The following is a 20,544-nucleotide window of genomic DNA, read 5'->3' as shown; positions in this document are numbered from 1 at the left end:
TTACAAGCAGCTAAAGAAAAGCCTTACAGCTGCTTCCTGAAAAGCCTCGCATTTGCTTCCTTCCTTCTATAAATAGAGGAGTTTTCAGTTCATTATGAACATAACTTTGAAAATTGAATAAAATATCAATCTCCCTCTATACTTGTCTTCAGTTTATTTCTTTTATAGTCTTTATTTTATAACACGTTATCAGCACGAGACTGCCATTTTGATCACTTACATCGAATTTAATTTCTATTTCAGTGTTCATCTCCAATGTAAGGCGACACTCTTATGTCCGTGGTCAGATCTTGTTCATTCCGAGCATCATAAGGCAGATTATATCCTTGAGGTGGTGAGTTTTTCTTCTTGGCAGTAGTGATATAGATATCACTTACATATGTAGTGGCCAAATTTGCGTAATTTAATTTGAGCCTTTTGCTTATATTTTAATATCTTTATCATCGCTTGCTTGGTTATATGTTACGTGTACAATGCCTATTTTGGTATTTGTTTTCATCCTTATTATCTTAATAAAGGATTATAAAGTGGATAACATTGTTAGATCCACTTAAACTCCAGCAGAGTTTGCAAGAAATATACAACCACCTGAAGTGGTTATATTTCGTATATCTCATTGTAACTAAATTTTGTTAACCACCAGAAGTGGTATATGCCTATGACCACCAGAAGTGATAATTTAGGCTTTCTATGGTTACAATTAAAGATAAGCTAGAGAAATATTATCTATATTACATGCACGCCTCGATTTGCTCATGAAGTGGTAAATATTTTAAAAGAGGTTGAAGCATCACAATTTGATATGATTAATGTGCGTTCAGATAATTATATTCGATTTCTTGAAGCATGAGAATTTTTGATAAATATTAATCTATTCCCTGAAGTGAATGTGATAATATTAAAAAAGTCGTAAATATGAACGCGCTCTTGTTGTAAATATATTACAATTCACCTCCAGAAGAGTTAATATGATTGAGAGAATATATACTCAATATTTCATATTTTAAATTTGCTCCTGAAAAAGTAACACAATTGAAATTTCCTCTTGAAGTAGGAAAATATTTTGAAGCAGTATCTTTATGTGCTTAAACAAAATAATGAGCTATTCAAAGTTATTTTTGAAGCACATTTTCATTCCCTGGAGTGAATGAAGAAATACCACAACTCACCTCCTGAAGAGGTAGAATAATAGAGAATATAAATATTATTTTTGTAGCATAAAGATCATTGCCACACGTACTTGTTGTACGTAAAACATCTTGGATACTTTTATTAAGTATCATTCTAAGGCAAAATCATTCTTGTAGAATGCTTTCTACTACAACCACATTAATATATTATGGTTAGTTATTGAGTTCCCTGAAGGAAATAACAACTCGTGTATCTTTCCTTAAAAGATGCAATGACTATGTGGTTGCCGTATTGATACAAAATATTCAGACGTTAATGATATTTCTCCTTGAAGAAGATATTTGTCACAAAGTTAGTGGTAGAAATATTAAAATTCTTAATTTTCGTCATTTATAAATTTAGAATTAGCTTTATATTGTTCATTTGATTATGATTTTCTCTTATGAAACCAGAAGTGTCTGAGCAATATTTGGTAGTACAACAAAAGCTCCTGAAGAGCTAAATGTTTGTCTAGAAGACACATGACACTAGTGTCTGAATAATATTTGATTGTGGACAATAAATGGAAGGCTCCCGAAGAGCTTATTTGTCATTATTGTGGTCAAAACATATGTTATGATAAACCGAAGTTTATTAATACATATGACTATCATACTGAGACTACAAATGATTGAAAGATTGAAAATTTTCATGTTTCCACAATCATATGGGGTAAATATGTATGTGAGAAGATACCTGCCTTATTCTTCAAATTTGTACTACATCATGTATCACAATATACCAGAAGTTTACTAATGCAAAAGCAGTCACAGTAAATCAAAAATTTACTGATACAAAAGTAGCCACAGTAAATCAGAAGTTTACTGATACAAAAGTTTATGCTATAGTAAATCAGAAGTTTGCTTAGAGATAGCACATGCCATGATAAACTTGAAGTTTTCATTTGCATTTTTTAAATGAGCTATTTGAGAATTCAGATAAGCATATACTGAAGAACTAGAAGATTCTTCAAGAATTCTCTTGTGTTGCTTGTTCTCATAATAACTTGATTATACCAGCTAAAGCTGAGACTAAAATCCACGAATTCTGGAATATATAAAAGGTGAATATGGGCTCATTCACCTATCATGTGAACCACTTATAGATGCATATATAAGTTGGCTACATGTATGTTTATTGTCAACCTGCAGTTTGACATTTGAAATTGTCTTTCTCAATTAAGAGCATAATTTTCAGATTATGAAATCAAGATAGTTCATCTTGATGATGCTGGTTTATATCCAAGCTAGTTTAACATTGAATACCTCCTATTAATGGCTAAACTATTGCTTATGAGAACAAAACCTCATGTGTTGGTCTAAGATTTTCTGAATTGCATACAACATCATTTGTATGCATCAGACCAACAAAATATGATAAGTCCTTCCCTCACAATTGGTTTAGGATCAAAAACCAAATATTTTTACTATCTAAATGATTAATTTCTCTACGATAATGCACAAAGATATGTTTCCCAAAGAAGATTGGGGATATGAGTTAGTTTTTCTAACATTTGGGGGATGGAATAAAACAGTTGGAAAATATGATATATGAATCGAATTATCATTAATATGATCCTCGCTTAGAAGATAATTCAAGTCAAATGTCAGAAGCATTTGCTGATCCAAAAATTAAATATCATATTTCAGTTGCAAATACTCCTATTAAAATTAAAGTCCCTGAAGGATAGAGTTTACTGTACGCATGAAGCATGGTAGGCCAATCGATTCCAAAGGTAACAATCCTTGAAAAGAATAGGAGCAAATGATCATAATAAGGAGGAAATAAGCTCTGGAAGAGCCCACGACATAACATTTCATGAAACTCCAGAAGAAGTTTGGGTACCTGAAAATAAAGAAAGTGAAGAGATCTCAACAAGTTATGTCGCTTGCGAACTGATACGAAATGATCGTCGACGATATATTTGATACAATATAGTGCACAATATTGTAAAAGATTGTGTGGATCAGACCTGTAGTCCAGACACCTGAAGATGTCATGCCATTTAAATGTAAGTCATAACCTATATGACTCATTTGATTAATTCTATATGAAGATCCCTAAAGGATTTAAAATGCCTGAAGCAAATTCAAAATCTCGAAAAATATATTCAATCAGATTACAAAGATCTTTGTACGGTTTAAAGCAATTTGGGCGCATGTGGTATAATCACCTTAGTGAATATTTGTTGAAAGAAGGTTGCATAAATAATGTTATTTGTCCATGTATTTTTATAAAGAAAATATCATTAGAATTTGTTATACTTGCTGTTTATGTTGATGACATAAATCTTGTTGGAACTCCAGAAGAGCTCTAAAAGGCAATTGAATATCCTAAGAAAGAATTTGAGATGAAAGATCTTGGAAAGACAAAACTTTGTCTTGGTCTGCAAATTCAACATTTAGCAGACGAGATCTTTATCCATCAATCTGCCTATACATAAAGGGTCTTAAAACGCTTTTACATGGACAAAGCGCACCCATTGAGTACACCAATGATTGTTCGATCACTTGAAGTGAATAAGGGCCCGTTCCGACCTCCAGAAGAAGATGAGGAACTCCTTGGTCTTGAAATACCCTATCTCAATGCAATTGGTGTACTTATGTATCTTGCTAATGCTACAAAGCCTGACATAGCATTTTCTATTAATTTACTAGCAAGATATAGCTCTTCTCCTACACGGAGATATTGGAATGAGATTAAGCATATATTGTGATATTTAAAGGGAACTCTTGATATTGGATTGTTTTATGCTAACAAAGGTTATGGAGATCTTGTTGGTTATGCAGATGCAGGTTATTTATCTGATCCCCATAAAACTCGATCTCAAACCGGGTACATGTTTACATGTGGGGGTACTGTCATATTATGACGCTCCACAAAGCAATCTATTTTTGCTACTTCTTTAAATCATGCTGAGATAATAGCTATTCATGAAGCAAGTAGGGAATGCGTATGGTTGAGATCAGTGATTTATTTCATTCGAGAAAAATGTGGTTTGGAATGTGATAAAAGATCCACAATTTAATACGAAGACAATACTGCATGCATAGCCCAATGAAAGGGAGGATTTATAAAAGGAGATAGAACAAAACACATTCCACTAAATCTTTGCCAACTTCAACTTTTGAGAAGATGGTATACAAGATTGGAATGCGGAGACTCAAATATTTGAAACAAGGTTTTTATCAGGGGGAGTGAAATACACATTGTACTCTTTTTTTCTTACTACGGTTTTTTCCCATAGGTTTTTCTTGTAAGGTTTTTAATGAGGCAGCTAGAAATGCGTATTACTAAATATGTGTACTCTTTTTCCTTCACTAGGTTTTTTCCCACTGGATTTTTCCTAGTAAGGTTTTAACGAGGCACATTATCTTTTAATGAACATTCAAGGGAGAGTGTTATAAAAATATTATATTGTGGATGTCCATTCATTACTCCGCTATAGATAATCCTCCTGAATAAGATTATCCATTTAGTACTCTGTTGAAGTTTATCTACAAGCAGCTGATGCAGGCAGGTTGCAAGCAACTCAATGAAATGATTTGCAGCAGTTTCTTATTAAACAGACAGGTTGCAAGCAGCTCATGCAGACAGCATAGAAGCAACTGATGCAGGCAGGTTGCAAGCAACTCAATGAAATAATTTGCAGCAGCTTCTTATTAAACAGACAATTTGCGAGCAGCTCATGCAGACATCTTACAAGCAGCTAAAGAAAAATCTTGCAGGTGCTTCCTGAAAAGCCTCGCAGTTGCTTCCGTTCTTCTATAAATAGAGGAGTTTTCAATTTATTATGAACATAACTTTGAAAATTGAATAAAATATCAATCTCCCTCTATGCTTGTATTCAATTTATTTCTTTTATAGTCTTTATTTTATAAGACACTAAACTTACTTTTTTCCCCTTTCTATTTTTTCCTTTTTCCTTTTGCTTTAAATCTCTCCAATTCTAACTAAAGACATATTTCGTCGTTTTCATATTTAAGGGTTTTGTGTTGAAAATATAAATAGAATAATAGGTAAAGAATACTGGTAGTAAATAATTAGTGAAAATAGGGAAAAACAAAAAAAATGTCAGTTGGAGAATCCAATGGAGTTCACGTATCAATGCAAAACCTGGGATCAGTATCACCCTTTGCTGCCGATGATCGTACGGCAACGTACAACCCTTTGATGCAACCAATTTCCTCTTCCACTTCCCCGACGCCGTCTTTTCAAGTTCCCGCCGCCGGCGATCCTCCCGTCACTATCGCAGCTCCGCTTAATGTAAACCCTATCTCAATTGAACCTGCTAAACGAAAACGCGGAAGACCGAGGAAGTATGCTTCTGAGGGTTCCGCGAACCCTGGGATGATTTCTCCTCCGCCGCCGTCGCAGGTCGCCGGTAGTGGATTTCCGTCTCCTACGCCGCCGCAAGCAACTGAGTCGGCGGTGAAAAGGGGTAGGGGGAGACCACCTGGTTCTGGCCGAAAGCAGCAGCAACTAGCTGATTTAGGTAAATCCTTACTATAAGAAGTAAACTTTTATGCTCTGCACATGTCATATTATTTAATTGTATTTCTGTATTTGTTTATTTATGTTTTTTGCCCGTGTTTGTTTATTTATGTTGGCACTAACATTGCTTTACTCTTATTATTGGGGCTACCATTTTTTATATCATACTAAAAGACTCAATATTTTTACTATCAGTCTGATATTTTAACCAGTTTTCAACTTGATGTGGGTGAATTTGTGATAAATTATTGTACATAATCAGGGACTACTATTGTTTTTCTTATTGATTTTGGTTAAATTTTGCACTTAATAAGATAAAGGGGAAATCTTTTTTTAAGGGTGCATGAGAAAGGGGATGCATTCTATTTACTGCATATTTATTCATTGGGACTGCTGTGAAATTAGGATATTATATATTGGAACTTTTTTTAAGGAGCTGCTGAAGGGTAAAAACTCATTAACTCTTACTTATCCTGTTAGCTTACTTTAATATGAAGTTTAGCTGAAAGAGTCGCATTCCGCTCTTATGCTAATCACCAAATCTGAACCTGGTATTTAAAAGAGTTTGTTTGCTGAAATCTTGTATTTTGGAGTTTAGCGGCTTTGTTATGTGCATTCTGCCAAATTTCAAGTCGTTCATGGGATACTCTATTTGCAGGATCAGCAGCAGCAGGGGTTGGATTTAGACCACATGTTATTACAATAAAAGCTGGAGAGGTACGGTCTTAATTTAATCTCTCTTGATCAGCAGGTGATTTGTGTTTTTGTCTTTCAATTTTCTTGTTAGTAGGGTTAAAGCTAGTATTAGTCATGCTTTTTGAGTATGTTCCGTGGACTTATGGTTATCACTTTCTTCTTGCCTTGTTTTTATAGTTCAAAATGATTAACTCCTTTAAAGGTACAGCAAATCTTTTTATTCGCGAAACAAATGCATTAGTTGTTCAAAATGATTTACTCCTTTTAAGGTACAGCGTGAATATCTTTCTATCCGTGAAATAAATGTATTTCTGTAATTTCACTGACTAAATGGTCTTCTTTAGATATTCTGAAGTGAAGTTTGGGTTGAAATGTCTGATTGGAGTAAGTTTAACTTAATGTGTGAATTTGGGTTAACTCTACGAATCGACTTGATATAAAAACTCCAGATCCCCTATATGTTTGAATATTCAAATCAATATTTCTAGCTTTTTGGCTTCTCAGGATGTGTTGGCAAAACTAATGTCATTCTCCCAAAGTACCTCACAAGCAGTGTGCATTCTGTCAGCCAATGGCTCCATATCTAACGTAACACTTTGGCAAGCAGCAACATCAGGTGGAACTGTAACTTATGAGGTTTGTATTTCCATGTTAATATTTCTGCTTGCATAAATAGAGATTAGTGTACAAATGAGTTACCATACTGACTCTCATGTTTAGCATTTGTTTTGCCTGGTTTGAATTCAACAGACCAAGGTCATAGGCTGGTCTACCTTAGATTTAATTTGATGTCTTGTATAGTATGATGTTAACCACTCGATCAAGTGTTTGACGCTCTTGGCTAAGACATGCTTGTATATTATTCAGTACCATCACATGTCCTCTCATGGGTCAAACGATAACGCTATCACATTCTGAATCAAAAATATTGGGTAACTTGTACAGGGACGGTTTGAGATCCTAACTCTGTCTGGTTCCTTTCTTCTCTCGGAATCTGGTGGTCAACGCAGCAGAACAGGTGGTTTGAGTGTGTCACTAGCTGGACCAGATGGCCGAGTTTTGGGTGGCGGTGTGGCAGGGCTTCTTACAGCGGCAGCTGCTGTTCAGGTTTGACATGGAACTTTATGCCAAATATGTACTACTTATTTTTAATATGTTCCGGATTAGTTTTGTTTCCATCACATCTCTTATTTTGGCACAAGGAGTCCGACTTTTTTACTTGCTGCAGGTTATTGTTGGTAGCTTCAGCACGGAAGGTCAGAGGCAGCGAAAGCCAGGGAATTCCGATGCCTTTGGTACACCAGCAACATTAACATCAGCGGCCAGAAGTCCTCCATCACTCGGAACCCTAAGTGAGTCGAGTGGTGGGCCTGTTAGCCCTCATAATCAGGTTGTTGAAACTTCAAATAATAGTCCTGGAGTTGCTAACTTGCCCTGGAGATGAGAGAACCTTATAAATAGGAGTGCTGTTCTTATGCTTCCAGAATTCGTGTTGATACCTCAACCTTTAGAAAGCTGTGCAGTCTGTTTATTTAGTAGTATTTCATTATTACAGTGTAATCATGATAAAGATTTTTCCGTCCCAGCCTACTATCTGAAAACGTGTAAAAGAGGCATGTGGTTTGTTGCCATTAAATAGGTTACATAATGCTATCATTTTCTATGGAGAACACTATGTCATACATATAATGCTACTTTGCTCGAGTCGGAATGTAACGTTTCTGTGTACTCCCAGTATCAGCTATAAATTTAAAATAATAATAATAATTATTATATAATCAAGTGTGATTATGGATAATATGGTGTCTTAGATATATTGCAACTTTGCTCGAGTGGGTGTAAAGTTTCCATATGGTATCAGCACTAAATTTTAAGGGTGGAAATTAAATAACATTTATACTAATAAAGTGAGATGAGAGAAAATATAGTTGTTTTGCACTCTTCGCCAGGAGCATTACATTTCCAAATATACACTCTTATATTGGGCGTGTAAGTATTAGCACCAACAAGAGAATACAAGAGAACTTCATCTATTTTAACCATTAGTTCTGATAATCAGAAATATTGCTACATATTACAAATAGCTTATGCTATAAATACAAAAATTGACCTCTTAACATTTCATGGGATGTGAAGCAGGCAGGAGTGGAGGCCTGAAGAATCCCGAGTCCAACGAAATATTGCATTATCTTCACGTCTTGCTCACGGCCAACCACGGTCAAGGACAAGCATTTCCAACTCTTAATGACATGGTCAGACTCTTGTCATGCAAGGGCAAGCATTTCCTCTTTCATGACAATCAAACAGACAGAATAATCTCTACAAGGACTCCGGACATGGTCTGATTCTTGAAGGCATCTGCATGTCAGGTCGTAATTCACCTCCAAACCATTGAGCAACTTTAGGTGTTATGGACATTTTGCTCATTTCATTATCAAATTCATCTACATCCTGATCATAACTTCTGGCGACTCCATCAGCTATATTCATCCCCTTCCCTGCAGTACAGATTTCAATATCGTCTTCATCACTAGTACCCTCATCATCATCCTCATCGTTGTCATATGAGCTCCGAACCATTGACCAGTACACAAAATTTGGCCGGATGAATCTTCCAAAACATATAATAAGATGAGACATAAGAACATACTAATTAATACGAATAGCAGAACAAATATTATCTCCTAAGGTACTTGAATATCAAGATCAACCCAATTAATGCACTTGAGAAGTTAATAGTCCAATGTAGAAACAAACCTGTCAGATCTCAATAGCAGACAAGGATCAAATGGGAAAAACATGTCAAGCCTTTCTCTACCACCAAAAGAGACTGAAAGATCAGACTCGAGCACACCACTTGATACAAAGTTATCAGGCACATCAAGATTAGTTACTTTTGCCAACCGAAGAAATTCTTTCACTACTGATGGCAAGCATACCTGTGAAAAAATATTTTATTGGAGACAAGAATCAACAAAAGGTAGAGAATCCACTAACAGAGAAAAATATACAACCATTGGCTACGTTAGAGAGCACTAATATCAAAGAAAATACAGAATGAACTTATACAACAGAACAATCACAAACTAGTTGGGATCGGCTACCAAATATCTAACCGAACTCAAAAGAATACTTAAAAATACCGGACAATGAAATATGAAACCAACAATGAATAGACCTTAATATCAACTAGTTGGTATCAACTATCTGAATAGTTTGCTTCCACTATGTTATGTTCTTTGGTAAATCCGCATGAATCCCAAGAGATTTTAAGTTTTTAAAAGTTTGCTCCATGTGACTTTAGTTAACACCTTTAATCATCACAATGTGCCCGTTTGAATTGGCTTATTTTAAGTGTTTTTAAGCCAAAATAGCTTTTAAGCAATTTTGTAGTGTTTGGATAAAGTAAAAAAGTGCTTTTAAGCACTTGTTTTTAAGCTAAAATGACCAAAAATAAGCCAAAAGTCAGAATTCCTAATTTATGGCTTATGCTTAAAAGTCACTTAAAATAAGCCCATCCAAACGGGCTCAATGTCACACACGAATGAGTGTATTTGGAGATGGAAGACATTATCATACCATCTCGGTCAATCTTTGCTTGTTAATGGTGATCATTCCTAGTCTTGCCTAATTATGCTAGCTGCACATCCATCTTAATGTCTGCAACACATTGTTTTGATATGTTCAGCCCAACATTTTAGTTCCCTGAAACATGCTGGTATTACAACAATTTCTGTAGAACTTGTTTCACTTTGACAAACATCCTCCTATTGCATCTCATCACACCATATCACCAGTGTTGTCAAAGGCGCGCCTAAAGCGCGCTTAAGCCCTGAAGCGAGGCTCAAAACATGTTGAGCGCTTTGCCTCGCTTTGTGGGCGCTTTAGTATCACATCAAGGCTCTAAGGCATACTTTTCCTTGTCAATGAGTGTAATCATGAAAAGGCGACATTAAACAATTGATATTTCACTTTATCGTAAATTTTTTTCCAATTTCTTTGTCCATATATTTGTTATTCATGCTTATAATTATTAGTCTTGGACTGCATATACATATTTTTACTTTTTCTCCGGTTGCGCCTTTTTTCATTAAAGCCCACGCTTTATTTGTGCTTTGCGCTTAAAGCCCCAACGGACATTAGAGCTTTTTTGCGCTTTTCGATTTTGATAACATTGCGTATCACTCCACGCCCCCCCTGAATCCTCTATTTTAATTTATATCTGCATCTAGCCATTTTCCGAAAGACAGAACCTCTATACCCGGTGAATTCCCACACGTGGGGGCGGGGTCTGGGGAGGGTGAGATATACGCAGCCTTACCCCTGTACTGGAGGATAGAGAGGTTGTTTCTGAAAGACCCCCGGCTAAAGAAAAGATAAAAGAAGTAATGGCAACAAGTATTAACAAGATAAAAAGAGGACCAAAGCCAAGGAAGCAATTAAACGGTAGTAACAACAATCCAAGAATAAAGGGATAACAAACTAACACTAACGCTATCGAACTAAGGAAGACAAAGGGAAACGCTCAACTACCTGCTAACCTTCTATATCTTAATCCTCGACCTCCACACCCAGAATCAAGGGTCATATCCTCAGTAAGCTCCAGCTGCGCTATATCCCGCCTCATCACCTCTCCCCAAGACTTCTTTGGCCTACCTCTAACCCTCCTCATACCCACCAGCGTTAACCTCTCACACCTCCTAACTGAGGCTTATGTGCTTCTCCTCTTAACATGCCCGAACCAGCGCAACCTCGCCTCCCGCATCTTATCCTCCAAGGGGGCCACTTCCACCCTATCCCGAATAACTTCATTCCTAATCTTATTTAATCTGGTATGCTCATACATCCATCTCAACATGCTCATTTCAGCTACTATCATCATCTGGACATGAGAGTTCTTGACCGGCCAACACTCTGTCCATACAACATGGTCGGTCTAACCTCTATATCTAAAGCACTGTAATTCCATTGAATCACCTAATCTCACTCAAATTTATTTTTCTTATGCTCTCTAAGCATACAGCACATATATTCCATCCACAAGAACTAATAAAAAATAAAAATAAAATATAAAACAAAGAAATCCATAGAGAGAGAGAGAAAGTGTGTGTGTGAATGCATTACCATTAAGGGGCTCAATGGATGCCTCAAGATATCCTCTATGTGCTTTGAGAGCCGTGACCTGATACGAGGAATAGCAAGCATTGATCTCATGCGAAAACAAAGTATGTACATCATGGCCTGCATTACAATGAACAGAATCAGTAACAATTTGTTTGGATGTCAACGAAGTTTCTGAAAATTTTGTGCTTTGTAAAGTTAAAATTTCCTTCTAAGTTTCCTGCACGTTTTGCAAAATTTAAGTTGGAAGAGGCCTTTTTAAAGAAAAAGCTTTTATCCACTTCTCTCACAAGTTTCCCACAAAAAAGCACAAAAGACTATGGAAGTTAACTTTCCAACACTTCCCTTTCCCCTTCCCAGCACTCACATGGTATATAAATAAAATTAGCCCCAGAGATATAATTCGGAAAGCCTTTAATCAAATCCACACTAACAACAGAAAAAAGCCCTGCACTCCTGAAACAATATAAACAATACCAAGAGTACTTAAAGAGAATCATTTGCCGGTTACAGAATTGAGACTGATCCATTCTCTTGGTCTCAAGATAGACACTACAATAGTATAATAGTCATTCTTTCACTTAAAAAAAGAAACCAACACAAATAACTTCACAAAAATGAACAAGGGTCTGTGTGTGTGAGGGTGTGGGGCAGACCATTAAAGGTTTTGACTACAACAAAGCTGTCAAATACCTGGCACCCAGCATAAAATTCCTTGTGAGCTTTTGGATTGATGCCACCACTCTGGTTGGAGCAATACGTGGAACACCATTCAACCAAACTGATCCTCGCACAAAACGAAAGAAATCCATGACTTGAGATGTGCCTCAATTTACTATTGACCAATGGGAGCAACTTAAAACTATAAAGTATTGTATGCAAAGATGAAGATGGTTAGGTTCATCGAGTAAACCTTTCTACATATTCAGCAACAGATGAGATAGACAAAAACTTTGCACGAGCCAAATAACTAGCAAGATAGGCAACAGCACTCATTCTGCAAGCAACCAATAAAAGTATTAGTACCTCCCAACAACCATGAGAAAATGTATAACTAGCAAGCAAAGAACTATCAAATATATCCACTCCCATAGAGTATAAAATCTGTTCAGTAGCATTTGAAATTGAAAAAATAAGATCACCAAGAAGCACTTCACTACCTTCTGACAAGGAAATGACAATGCCTACTTTGGTATTTCTATTTGTCTTAACCAACACAACTGAAGATACTGAAGCACATTAATCTATGACTTTTAAGGACCGCTATTTGATGGCATGTTATCTAATAAGCATATGTAGAAAGTCGGCTAGTCTTAGTACGGAATACTACTCTGAGTGCATGTAAATTCAGTGACAGGATCATAGCGGGACCAATGTTGAGACCCCAAGCAGTGTCCCAACAAAATTCAAACTAGCACACCTACGGAGAAGATTAAAAAGGAGAGGACAGTTGAATTCAAAATTACAATAAATAAATCTATAAACAGGGAGTACAGTCTGTTCATTAGCTTCCATAATTATGTTCAAAGATGAAAGAATCCTAAGTTCATCGACCCATTAACATAAAGAGCAATCCTCTAAACACTCAGATTGAATAGCAAACTGAGCAAGCAGTTGCTTGTGTATCCATAAGATATGATTAAGCTAATTGATCAACAATACAGTGTCAGGGTGCAACAGGTGGGAAAAGCAAGAAAAAGAAGCCGAAGATTCAAAAACTCCTTAATCCTCACCTCCATTGTGGATAGATACTGCTCTTAAATATATCAAATAGTGTATCAGCAAATCTCCTGCCGCAGTTTTCAGGATCCAGGGTACAGGCATAAAACATCACAAACTGCAATATCAGGATCAAGAAGTTTAAGTTTGATTTTCAAAAGGGCAACAAGGTACACATAAAAGTAAGAAAAAGAAACTAAAAAGAATAGTGTACATCAAGTTCGAGATGTGCTGGGAAAAGAAAGAGTACACTAAATGAAAGCCCAAGTATCAGAGATGATATTATGCATGTTACCTGAGCAAATTTAGACTTGTATGCCGTCAAAACAGTATGCTGAAAAGACTGGAGAAGAGTCTCAAAAACCTACACCATATGAAAGACAACTACATGTAAGAAAAGCAATTAGAGTTAGAAACTAGACACTGATGCATCCAATTTACCTGACTCAGGCGTCCACTCTCTTTGCAAAAGTTAAGGTGTTCAAAGGTAAGCACCATCAAGCTATCCAATTTTTGAGCACTGGCATTTCCAAGCCGTTCCATCCAAGAAATTCGGAGCTGAGAGTAAAAAGCTTGTTAGTATATAAAGAACGATGGAAAAATCAAATCAAAAGGATGGATGAGCTCAGTCAGTAGAGTGCAATGCTCTTAACCTTGTGGTCAACAAATCAAGCTTCTGGTGAAAGCTCTAATAATTTTTTTACTTATAAAAGAATCAAAGAGAGATGAAATTTTTAACAGAAAAAAACAGAATTTGATCAATCATCAGCTGAAAGCTACTACTTATTTTCTTTGTATTTTCCTTATAATAAGTACTTTCGATATGCCTAGTGTATTGTATCTATACAAGATACAATCAAATACTAGCTTAATCAAAAAGTGGAGAAAGGGATACAAGCGCACACCACAGGAAAAAATAACCATTTACAAGAACAAAAATAAAAAATATTGCCATAGACGGTAATACGGTATTTGTAATTCTCTCTAATTGATGACAATTTTGAATAAAATGGACCCTAATCCAATTGTACACAATCTTTTGATCAGAAGATCAACACCATGAAAAAGGAAATGCCTGTAGATGAATATGGGAAGGGTGAAAATAGAACTGTGGGAAATATGACCTTTATTAAGGAAAATAATTCGGAAGAAAATAGTACTCTTGACCACTTAAATGCTGGTCAGAGTTCACACAGTATTGACAAGGCAAATTTTTCTCAAGGTTCACTCAGGTTTAAAGAGAAATGTTACGAAATCCTCTTCTGAATCATCAGGTATTCTTTAACTACTTGGATTCTTCAAGATTAAGACCTTTTTTTATTATAAGGTATATGATTCTATAAATACTGGGAAATCTCCATATGCACAGTACACCAAAAAGTAGAGAAAGCTAGGCTAAACATGGTTCTGTACAAAATTCACCCAATCATCTATACAAACAGGAATCATGGGTGCACCAAAAAGAAATGAGAGGCACAAGACTACTCTGGACGTGTACAAAATCACTCTCAAGTGTCACCCACTTGTAACGATCTCCTATTTCTTTCCTTCCATTCCTTCCATACTACCCTCATAAAAGCTTTTCCGGTTAAAGAAAAGGCAAAGTGAACCGAATAACTGCAACATTAATATTTTTACACAAATATGTGATTTTCTTATTCTCAGCTCCAACAGAAATGAAAACGTATATCACCATCAACCACACTATCCCAGAAAAAAAAAGGCAATGGCAACACTAACATACAAAAGAATATCAGTAAAAGGATGAAAATCACCTGGTCACCATCTTGCTGACCGTCATCTACTGGACCATCCAGATCTTCCAGCTCCATATCGAAGATGCATTTGGTGAAATCCTCATTTAAGATTTCATCCCATGCAATGTCTACCTAAGAAACACAAGGACAAGAAGAAAGTTAAGTTAGTGCAACAACTTCCACACAGTGACCGAGCGAAGCTTCGATTTCAAACAACTTACATCCAGATCTATCAGCCAATCCATAATTGCCACAAGCATAGTTCTCCCAACAAGACCACCAATTGCTCCACCCTCCAGTTTTAACATGTTCTCCACATATGCCATGATGAACTTCAGGTAAAGTAAAAAAAAAATGGATAAGAATTTAGGAGCTTCCAGCAATAAGGAGCACAACACAGAAGAAATAGATTACCAACACAAGGTTCACTTATTCAAAAAAAATGTCACTAGGACCAGAACATTCAATAAGCTGCATAGTGGAAGAATCTTCTTTGTAAAGAAAGCATGAATCTGCACTTACTGGTTCCTTTGTGTAATTGATTGGCATCTTATGCATCTTCTCCTTTACTATCTTCTCAAGTCTCAAGGGGGAGAGAGGAACTAACTCTGCAATGTCTATTAAAGTTGAATGGACACGATCAATAACTTGGCCCTTTCGTAGAATGCCATGTGGCTGATTCAACAATGATATGAATGAAGGAGGAGGCACAAAATTGTTCACAAGCATTTCCAGGCACAAATCGACATACTGCCCACCAGATGTAGCCTACAGCATAGGAGAAGACTGATGATCATAGATACAATTAGACACAAACATGGAAGATTGCAGCACTAAAGCCACATACCAAGGATATAAGTAATTCCATCAAAGCATCCATTACATCAGTCCCATAGTTCCACATGCTCATTCCTAAAATCTGGAAGCGAATAAGACATTTGAGTATACAATCTTACCAACCTATATTCCTATTTAAAAGATGCTGACTGTTGATACAGCTATTTAGAACTTACAGATGAAAGAAGGCTTTGATGGTGAACAATGTCTAGACAAGAAACTGATCCTGACAAAGCTTTTAAACATGTCTGAAATGCAAAGACCAAATGTAATGAAAATTAAAACATGAAGCATAAAAACCACCACAAAAGTGATTCCAAGTGCAATCTCCAAGGAAAACATACCACCAGTAGGGCCACCTCCTCAGGTACAAGGCGTTCCTTACAGTGCATAACCCCAACAAGCTGGTTATATTTGTCTGGATCACCCTAATACACACAACATTCAGCTATAAATTCACTCTGCAGTGCTATAACAAATATATGGAAACTATAAAGAAGCGCAATTCATAAAAGTTGCATTGCACGAGATGCACCAGTGAAAATAGCAACTAGGAAGGTACAGACAATTCACATCTGTGAAGATGTTTGCCAGGAAAAAAAAATTAAGTGAAACACAAAAAAATCAGTAATTTAAGCATAAAGAAATGAAAACGTTTGGCTGGCAAGTGCTTGCTAAATATCAATGAGAGAGGTGCCAGGAAAGCAAATAAAGTGAAACAGACAAAAAACAATAAGTTATTTAAGCACAAGGAATAAATGAAAACATTTCGCTGGTAAGTGCTTATTGAATATAAATTAGAGAGGAAACGCCCCACTCACCACCACCAGTCCTCCCCCCCCCCCAAACCCAACCAAAAAAAGAAAAGGAAAAATATAGGAGTAAGAGAGGGACAGAAGAAAACATGTCTAACTAAATAAAGTGAAACAGACAAAAAACAATCAGTTATTTAAGCACAAGGAATAAATGAAAACATTTCGCTGGTAAGTGCTTACTGAATACAAATTAGAGAGGAAACGTCCCACTCACCACCACCAGTCCTCCTCCCTCCCCCCCCCCCAAACCCAACCAAAAAAAGAAAAGGAAAAATATAGGAGTAAGAGAGGGACAGAAGAGAACATGTCTAACTAAATAAAGTGAAACAGACAAAAAACAATCAGTTATTTAAGCACAAGGAATAAATGAAAACATTTCGCTGGTAAGTGCTTACTGAATATAAATTAGAGAAGAAACGCCCCACTCACCACCACCAGTCCTCCCCCCCCCCCAAAACCAAAAAAAATAAAAGGAAAAATATAGGAGTAAGAGAGGGGACAGAAGAGAACATGTCTAACTAACCACTTCTACATCCATTCAGAACTTAACAGTTAAAATATCACGTCAGATGCATAATATTCGAACCAGATCCCTCTCTCTTCTCAATTCGATATACATCACCTTCACAAAAGCCCTCGCAATTTTCCCTCTATTTTCTATCTAAAGTCAAATTCATGCAAGGCTTATGCACCTCACCTCATCAATCTTTTTCTAACCAAGAAATCCTCGAGGACCAGCTTGGAGCACAGTTCATACTCAGTAGATAATGGGTCCGCCCCTATCTGATGTGACAATTTCTTAGTTTTATCTTCCACTATTATAATAACATCTTGCCCAAACTCCCAAAAAAGGTATCTAATCAAACTTTCATCTATTAATCTCCAAGGAAGACAACCGAGGTCAATCAATCTGGAGCACCTATGCTTGTCTGCAAGCAAGCATTTGAAATAGTCATCTTAGCAGGAAAGATACTTTTCCTCTTATTTTTTGATGAGTAACTTAGCCAAAATAAACAATGAGAAACAAAGGGTTACAGCGAAACAAATTCAATTTGTTGATTCATACAGTTCAAACTTGATTTCCCATGCAGTGGCATGGGCATCCAAACCCAACCCAAAGCAATTATCAGTGTATAATTTTATTTTTATTCAAAATATGTTTTTTGGAGAGACCAACCTGGAGAGCAGATTTAAGGGCACCTCTAACATGATAGAACAACTCTGTATCCGTAATCTCAACATTCTCCATCACAGCATAGCCTGCCTGCTCAGCTGGTAATACCATTCCCATTATGTTTGATAATGTTGAATATTGCCGAAATTTCCTGGAAAATCCCTTATCAGCAACAAAAAAAATGTTCTATAGTAACCAGCCATAGACCCCTGAATCACTCATCAAAATTCTTATTCAATAAAAGAAACAGCTCAAGTCTTTTTATTAAAAGATATCTATCAACAAGACAACAGCACATACTGAGAACCATATCACGAATTACAGAACTATACAATGGTATAAGTTCACAGCTATTACTTCAATCTTTATGGAAATTTTATAATCATAAAGATGTCCATTACCAGTGACTTCAAGAGAATGCTACACCAAAGATTGAATTTTAAGTCTTAAAACCACGTTAAGCTTTTCAAATTTTAACTTGTTATCCGCATAGATGCAAAAAACCGCTGAGCCCTTGTCAACTCAAGCAAGAAAGCACCAGTCTTTCTCAGTACAAACCAGCAATAATACCCATCTGGAACGAGTATACAAAATAGTCCTATTCAATCAACGAATCAGCAATTTGATGGTTGCACAAAAATAAGGCTTTTACAGAAAATTGATTTTAACGAATATCCAATTAGTGCACAGTCACAAATTCCGGCCAGTACATTAACTAGTAAAAACCCACGGGAAACTAAGATATTGGAGTTAAGCTTCTTTAAAGCCTGGGAGAACACAAAATATCATAGTCCAATTCACCAAAAAGTCGGTTTTTCCAGTAAAATAGCTGCAAATTAAGTTATAATGAGTTTAACTTAATATATTTTACAAAATCGACTCACTTAAAATCCAAAACAGATAAAAGTGTTTATACTTAGCATGACTTGATAACCTAAAACGAGGATAATAAACTTCTAGAACCAATAAAAAGAAAGAGAACTGAGACTTCACGTCTTACCCTAACTAAATATTAGCACTCTTTTGTGGACTTTATATTCGTGTATGGGAATAATTTAAAAAAAAGAATAAGATGGTCGTGAGACGGATAAACGCTAATATGCAGAGAAAGTGAGAGAGAAAGAGGAGCATACACTTCGATTACGCCGGAGAAAGAGAAAAATGAGGAATTCGGCGCCGGAGGAGATGGAGGATACGGAGAGGCAAAAGCGGCGCCAGGTAGTGGAGGGCTGAAGGAAAGTTCAATTTGGTTTATTTCAACACTCCCCGGTATAGACGTGAATTGTTTGGGCCGATATTGGCCCATGATGCTCCGAAAGGATTTGGGGTTTGTTTTTTAACATATTTAACTTGTGGGCCAAAATAATTACATGCATCACTCCAATTTACACAATAATTACGGGCAGCTCCAAAGTAAGTTAAAACCCTTTTGCTTTTACCTCTGAAATTTAACCCATTTTATTTGTTTATCCTTATTCTGAGTCTTGATTTGGATTTTATTTATGTTACTTTTAGTGGGTATTTCTTCAAAATATAGTCTTTTAAACTTACTTAAGTTGTTGAACTTTGTGCGACTATTTACTTATTTTTTGCTGCAACTTGTTTAGAGTTGAATACAAAAAGAAAACTTTTTGTTAGGTTTTTAATGATATTGTTTAGGGTTTAAAGTTTTGGGCATAGAGGACCAATTTTATGGCTTATGTATACTCTTGCTATTCTTTTTCTTTTATATTTTAACTTAGATAGGTTTTTGTTTGTAATAACTTTTGAGACACCTCTAAATTTGGATTTAATTTCTCTTATTGTACTTGGTATTGCTTCAAAATATCATTTTTTTTGGTTAAGTTTTTGAACTTTGTGTGGCTGTTCACTTTTTTTTTCTGCAACTTATATAGGTTTCCGGGATATATAAATAGCCTTCCATGTTCAGTGTTTATTTTTTTTTACTCATATACATATATTGATAATACACAATAATATATATATATAATACATAAATTATGTATATATCATATCTTCACGGATTATTTTTAATTTAAGTGATTGAATGGATGACTATTTGAGTTAATTCTTTTATTAATTAATTCCAGAGCAAGCATGGGCCTATCAACAAATAGTTGGCAGATTTTCAATTAGGCCTATTGAAGTGAAGGTCAGGAAATTGGAAAAGAATTTCCATTTTTATCCATATTTAGAATTTTGCTTATCAAAGACTGCGTTTTTAGTACCGACTTCCCTCAAGTCTTCCAAAAAGAGATTTAAAATTGTAATCTATAAATATCATCTTTGTCTCATATAAGAGGCCCAAAATTCGACATTATAAATCATAGATGGGTTATGGCATGAAAGCAAAAATCTGCACAGTAACGTCGTTCTCCAAAATAATATTTATTTAGTTAGTAAATGTAATTATTTTAAATTGATCATCAAATAAGGAGACAAACGAACAAGGGCAAGTGGGTGTAGGGAGATCAAAAGTAGGGACGCCCGCAGGGTAATTCTCACACACTTTCAGACAGGTCATAGCATTTGCATGTGGGGGTTGTCCACATGCTCAACTCCCCATCTTTCATGTTCACCAAGCCAGCCCGGCCCAATTCGAATGCCAGCCCATAGCCAGAAAATCTTTACCTAAAAAAGGGGTGAAATTTAAAAATAATCAAATTTACAAGTGATAATTAAAAAGTAATTATAATTTTAAAAATAATTAAAATTTAATCACTTTTTATGTAAAGATAATACTGTTCAAAATCCGAAAAAT

General features: G+C 35.8%; 2 protein-coding genes across 3 annotated transcripts; one reads left to right on the top strand and one right to left on the bottom strand.

Annotated features, from left to right (window-relative positions):
- Positions 1–5,126: 5,126 nt before the first annotated feature.
- Positions 5,127–8,030, top strand: LOC104110869 (AT-hook motif nuclear-localized protein 10-like). The gene is made up of 5 exons (XM_009620428.4): positions 5,127–5,665; positions 6,323–6,381; positions 6,865–6,996; positions 7,306–7,467; positions 7,589–8,030. Exons 1-5 carry the CDS (start codon positions 5,242–5,244, stop codon positions 7,802–7,804), a joined length of 993 nt encoding a protein of 330 aa, XP_009618723.1. The 5' UTR covers positions 5,127–5,241; the 3' UTR covers positions 7,805–8,030.
- Positions 8,031–8,273: 243 nt separating this feature from the next.
- Positions 8,274–19,104, bottom strand: LOC104110870 (uncharacterized). 2 transcript variants are annotated; one of them, XM_009620429.4, is made up of 16 exons: positions 18,917–19,104; positions 17,787–17,934; positions 16,139–16,222; positions 15,971–16,042; positions 15,805–15,876; positions 15,480–15,725; positions 15,179–15,289; positions 14,976–15,089; positions 13,642–13,758; positions 13,496–13,564; positions 13,215–13,318; positions 12,395–12,478; positions 12,175–12,262; positions 11,485–11,601; positions 9,118–9,299; positions 8,274–8,971 (listed from the first exon to the last, which is right to left on the bottom strand). In XM_009620429.4, the coding sequence occupies exons 1-16, from the start codon at positions 19,087–19,089 to the stop codon at positions 8,680–8,682; spliced, it is 2,073 nt and encodes a 690-aa protein (XP_009618724.3). In that variant the 5' UTR covers positions 19,090–19,104; the 3' UTR covers positions 8,274–8,679. The 2 variants fall into 2 exon arrangements, with proteins under 2 accessions (XP_009618724.3, XP_018631369.1); XM_018775853.3 differs by lacking the exons at positions 17,787–17,934; positions 18,917–19,104 and adding an exon at positions 17,307–17,330.
- Between the last annotated feature and the right edge of the window lie 1,440 nt (positions 19,105–20,544).

Source organism: Nicotiana tomentosiformis, chromosome 2 (genome assembly GCF_000390325.3).
Source record: "Nicotiana tomentosiformis chromosome 2, ASM39032v3, whole genome shotgun sequence".
Classification (NCBI taxonomy): domain Eukaryota; kingdom Viridiplantae; phylum Streptophyta; class Magnoliopsida; order Solanales; family Solanaceae; genus Nicotiana; species Nicotiana tomentosiformis.
This window is presented reverse-complemented; position numbering and strand designations above follow the sequence as displayed.